The following is a 6,017-nucleotide window of genomic DNA, read 5'->3' on the forward strand; positions in this document are numbered from 1 at the left end:
ATGTTAGTGGCGAAGAAGGAAGAGTCAATAGACAAAATCAGTGACTTACCTTTAAGCATTTTGTTCCACATAATGGAATCCATGGACGCAAGGTATGCAGTGCAGACTTGTGTCTTGTCAAAACAATGGAAAGAACTTTGGAAGCGTATGGCTAGTTTTTCTATTAAGTCCAACTTTAGAAGAGTCATTGATTTTAACAACTTTGTGTCTCAATTTCTTTCTAGTCGAGATGGTTCAATTTCTTTCTCCAGAGTTGATATTGTTCTACACCGTTCCTCTCAGGTCAAGAAGCTGAACAGGATCATCACATATGCTGCATTGCATCATGTTCAGCAGATGGCACTGCATTTTTGTTTCTACATGTTAGATTCTAAATTTCCTTCCTTCAACCTCCCATGTTCATCTTTGGTTTATCTTCATCTTACCCATAAGCACTTTTGTCATCCTGTGTTGAAATTTCCAAACTCTCTCCTTTTGCCAGCTTTAAAAGTGTTGCACCTTGAAAATCTTTGTTTCAGTGCAAGTTATGGTGATTATGCTGAACCCTTTTCATGTTATAACTTGCTGCATACTTTGATCCTGAAAGATTGTTCTTTATTTGATACCGAAGAACTGTTGATATCTAATTCTAATCTTTCCACTCTGAGTCTTCACCATATGAACAGAAAACCTTACAAATTTTTTCTTTCCACTCCAATTCTTAGTTTTCTAACTATGACTGGTCAAAGCTATTTCTGCAATCTTTCAGCAGAAAATATTAAAGTTGGATCTTGGTTGAAGCAGTTTTCTAATGTAAAAGAACTAACTCTCCCTGATGCTGCAGTTACATTTATTTTAGAGGTGTTACATTTGTTTATGTTTTTTTGGTTCTAATAATGCTTCTAGATATCCATTGTAATATGAATTCAATGTATGATTTGTAGGTTCTGTCAAAGCATAATTTAGTGGAAACTCAAATTGCTTTTTTTCCAAAGTTAGAGTCATTAAAAGTGATAAAGGATAGTGTAACGTCTGATGAAGCTGTAAACACGATGGTACAGTATTTACATAAGAACTCTCCATTAGTTAGAGTTGATGTTATAAACAGATGAATTAGATGTTATATATATGCTTTTAGTTAGTTTTGTGTTTCTTTTTTAATCTAATTTTTTCTCATTAAAATTGATGTTGTATTTTGGAGAATTTGCCTTTCAAGTATTATTTGAACATCTTTTTCAGTTTTTAATTTCATTTTAAAGGATTCTTGTTAGTAAATACGATTTATTAAGTTATATTTTTTTAATATTTTCTTATGAATAAGAGTAAGTGGAAATATTAATTTTTTTATAACCGATAATAACTTGCTGGAGGAGATAATCTATAAGTTTATGTATATATCTAAGGTTGAATGACCTAAAAATTTAGTTTGCAAATGCTTTTTACTTTTTTTTTCTTATAAACTAGTTAATTTTATCAATAAATTTATTTTCAATTTTAATCTATTAAAAGTGAAATACTCATATTATAGAAAATATATTTTTTTGCCACTTACCATCGTTCCAAGATTAACATATACTCGTTCAAAACAAATTTGACAAATTTTAATATAATTTTTTTTAATGTCTTCAAATATGTCTTCTAAGTACTAGGAAAACACATGCAATTTTTTATTGGTGAGTTTTCACAAGAAATTATGTCTTATTTCATATCCAACTTTCTCTAACTCTTTTCATCTCATTTATACCTCTCCTTATAGAACTCAAAATATTTTATGATTATTTAATTTAAATACGTAAAATTTTAAAATTTCAAAATAAAAATAAAAATAAAAATATTAATTATTTTGAATATTCAAAATATTTACACATTTTTTAATTATTATTTTAATAAGAAGTGATAGGCAAACTAACCTCTTCAACAAAATTTGATTAATTTGATATTTACTTATTCTGTTTTTTTTAATTTCACCTTTCAATATTAAACTATAAATTTTGTAAGACCCTTGATTTTTAGCAAAAGATAATTTCTGACATCCTCACCATTAATGCACGCCACATCATTTCTCAGCCAGTAAAACCCACTACCTAATCTGATCCCCTCCCTCTCTGTCGTACACGAAAAAGCCGCGCCCATCATTTTTTCTGAAACATTAAAAACGTACCAAACCCTGCATGCACACACGCAACCTGTCGCGGGAGAAGCTTCCCATTTCAGAGTTGGTGTGCAGGTGTCAACTTGGGAGACGTTCGAACGAACGTGAGTTTAACACAACTAGAATTTTTGAAAACTCTCTCTCTCACCTGCATCATTCATCTTCTTCCTCAGAACCCAACCTTTCGTTCTCTCCAACTTCTCTCTAGAAACCCTCACCTTCTCTTTACTGTAACTCATCACCTTCTTCTCCGATCACGTTTCAGAACCGTAGGAACGTTCCTGGCACCGTGAGCTTCAATCCGACCCGAACAGATTCTAGTTCTGTAACCGGTAAGTCACTCGACTCTGGACGTCGATCTGAACGTTTGTTCTGTAGTACATGCAAACTAAGATTCAGTTGCATGCATGGGTTATAGGTCTGAGTTGTTTCTGATTTCTGGTGTTTTAGATTAAGTGAAAGTTGTCGAGCGAAACCTGAGGGTAGGACGCTGTTAGAGGTCGGACAAAACCTTACTTTTCGGGAGTACACTGCTATCCAGGTAAGGGAAGCTTATTAAATTTAATTCGTGTGTTTGTCTTGTACTGTATGAACATTATGTGTGTCGCATGAAGTATGAACTGTGTTATCTGATTGTTGGTATATGATCATAAGTATGAAGTGTATATTGGTTGAGTATGCATGGTCGAACGTTGTTGTACTGCATGAACATGGTATAGGTTGGTTGAAATGTATGATATGAGTGATACGTGTGAATATGAAATATACCTGCTTAGAAGTAGTGAACGTAAGTGAAACTTGAATATCAAATTCCCTATGATATCGTGTGTCCGACATTAAACGGTTCTCGACCGTTTGGTGTTCCAGTAAACTTCTTTGAAATGGAATACTTTCCTTTGGGAAGGATTCTGGTCGAGCATGAGTTATGTAAGTCTTTTACTTAGAGCTCAAAATGAGCAGTGTCGATCTTACACATAGTAATCGTATTGGGTAGTGCTCGGTCTTACACCAAGCACTCTTACTCTTTTCTTGAAAAATCCTTGAAATACAGATCCTTCATCTGTGTCGACCGTCAATGTCGAGCATCCTCGTAATACAGATCATTCATCTGTGTCGACCGTCAATGTCGAGCATCCTCGTAATACAGATCATTCATCTGTGTCGACCGTCAATGTCGAGCATCCTCGTAATACAGATCATTCATCTGTGTCGACCGTCAATGTCGAGCATCCTCGTAATACAGATCATTCATCTGTGTCGACCGTCAATGTCGAGCATCCTCGTAATACAGATCCTTCATCTGTGTCGACCGACAGTGTCGAGCCCCTTGATAATACCGATCATCCATCTGTATCGACGACAGTGTCGAGCACCCTTCGTAATACGGATCATTCATCTGTGTCGACCGACAGTGTCGAGCACCCTCCTTAATACAGATCATTCATCTGTGTCGACCGACAGTGTCGAGCACCCGTTCTCGGTCGTCCTCGTTATAAAAAGGGTTGAAAGTTCAATATTTACGTACTCGGACTGAAAGACAAAAAAATGAGAATAAAAGTGAAAGGTTTTGAATGACGAACATAATATGAGATGATTAAATGGTTATGATTGTTGTACGAGCGTTCCAGGGAGGAACGACTCACACATGTTGAATGTGGAATTTGGTAAAGTATGACTGTGGGCATGCTAATGCTGGCTTGGTCCATCCTGATATTCCGTGACACTCATCTTCACGTAGAGGAGAGTGGTTCATGTGTGGGAATGGCAGGAGGTCCTTAGTCCATAAGTTAACATGGGCGACGTAAGAAACGGACTAACCTCGAGTGGCAGCTATCGAGTGTAATACAGTTACTACACCACTCGGGTGCAAGGACGCCTGTAGCTACACAGATCATACAGTCCGGACGGTCCGTCTAGAAATAGTTGTTGGATATTTGTTTATTTATTTATGTTGAATCATTCTGGTATGTTTGACTGGATTGAATTGATACTTTAATGTATGAATTAAATTACATAAGCTTACCCTGTGTTCTCTTCTTTGTGTTGTCGATTGTCTTTGTACGTCCGTCTTGTCCTTGCGATGATCATCCATGTGGATGGGAGCAGATGGAAGTGAGCTGCTAGAAGAGGCGCTGGCAGAAGAAATTTCGGAAGATGTTGAACCGGTTGAAGTAGGGATTAAGGTCGAGCCCTAGAGTGCTCGACATGTGGTAGCTGTTAGTATTTTTGTTTAGTCTTAGAATTTGTATACCGTCGGCTACATTACATTTTGTATCTTAAGCCGTTCGACGTTTTGGACCTCGTATCTTTTTGTAAAGACTGCACTGTTTTAATGATTAATGTAATTAATTCTGATTATGGTTATCACTATATTTTGGGATGTTACATTAGTGGTATCAGAGCAGTTTTGTTCTTTTAAAGGACACTGTAGGGTTATGAGTGCACTGTGTTTTGCTGTGTGCTTTTATATGTTTAATGAGTTATTATCATTTTAACTCTTGGACAGAACTAACGCTCGTTTTTCTCTGTGTCCAGAGAACAAATGGCGCCTAGACTTCCTCCTCCTCCACCACCCAATGGATCGGATACGACCGACAGTGCCAGATTGTTGGAAACCGTGATCGAACGGTTGCAACAACAAAATGCTACACTAATGGAGCAGAACGCAGCTGCTTTAAGAAGTCTTGAGGCCGCACGCGATAACTCCGAAGCTACTCAGCGACAATTAATGGAACTCATTGCCGCCACCAGAGGCACGCCGGGAGCGTCCTCTTCCAACGCTGCCCAACCTGCTGCTGAGTGGAGCTTGGAGAGTTTTCTCCAACATCATCCGGCTAAATTCAGTGGGAAGTGCCTCCCTGACGAGGCAGATCAGTGGCTGAGGGATATAGAGAGGATTTTTAACGCCAAGAGATGTCCAGATGAGAACAGGTTGGCGTACGCGGAGTATTTATTTACTGGAGAAGCGAGCCACTGGTGGGCAAGCGCGAGAGCCATTCTGACGGACACTCAACAACCAATCACTTGGGAAGTGTTTAGAAGTAAATTTTATGAAGAATACTTCCCTGACAGCGTTCGGTTTGCAAAAGAGGTGGAATTTCTACAGCTGGTCCAAGGGGGTATGTTAGTTTCAGAATATACAAATAAGTTCAAGCACTTGGTGAGGTTCAATACTATGGCGACAAGTGAGGAGTGGCAGTGCCGAAAGTTTGAAAACGGGCTAAGAAGTGATCTTAAGGTGTTGATATCCAGTTTGTGCATTCGGTCGTTCCCAGCCATGGTTGAGAGAGCCAAGGTGTTAGAGAAAAATATGGCTGAGGTGGAACGACATAAGAAACAACAAGCGTCAAGGGGGCCAGTTCTGTCGAGGCCCAATCTGAACCGGAACAGGACTCCGTACGCTCGTCCTAGTCAACCATCTCATGCAAGTGGATCACAGGCAATCGTTCCTGTCGGACAGTCTGGGCAAGTGAACGTTACTTGTTTCCAGTGTGGAGGACCACACTACCGTTCTTCCTGCCCACAGCTGATGGGAGGTAAATTCTGCACCCGATGTAGAAGAAATGGGCATCTGGAGAGTGAATGCAATATGGGCGGACGCGCTATAATGAGGCCGTCGAACGCTGGAAGGAACCAGCAAGGGAGAGGTGGTCGAGCCCAAGCTGTTGGGCGTGTGTATGCCATTACCGGAGCGGAAGCAGCGAGTTCAGGTACGCTCATCACCAGTACCTGCTTGATTTATGGAAAGCAATGTTGTGTGTTGTTTGATTTGGGGGCGACACACTCCTTCATCTCGAAGGCGTGCGTTGATAATTTGGGAATAGCTGAGAGCGAGATGCAGTTTGATCTGGTGGTGTCGACCCCAGCAGCTGGTGAGATCAGGACA

At 39.3% G+C, this 6,017-nt stretch overlaps 1 protein-coding gene across 1 annotated transcript; it reads left to right on the forward strand.

The window, feature by feature from the left end:
* LOC124822139 (F-box/LRR-repeat protein At3g26922-like) lies at positions 1 to 4,326 on the forward strand. Its single transcript, XM_088112755.1, has 6 exons — positions 1 to 840; positions 924 to 1,034; positions 2,397 to 2,500; positions 2,582 to 2,672; positions 2,793 to 2,850; positions 4,238 to 4,326. Exons 1-6 carry the CDS (start codon positions 1 to 3, stop codon positions 4,324 to 4,326), a joined length of 1,293 nt encoding a protein of 430 aa, XP_087968881.1.
* The last annotated feature ends 1,691 nt before the right edge of the window (positions 4,327 to 6,017 follow it).

Source organism: Vigna umbellata, chromosome 4, assembly GCF_029865625.1.
Source record: "Vigna umbellata cultivar VRB3 chromosome 4, Vumbellata_1.0, whole genome shotgun sequence".
Lineage (NCBI taxonomy): Eukaryota > Viridiplantae > Streptophyta > Magnoliopsida > Fabales > Fabaceae > Vigna > Vigna umbellata.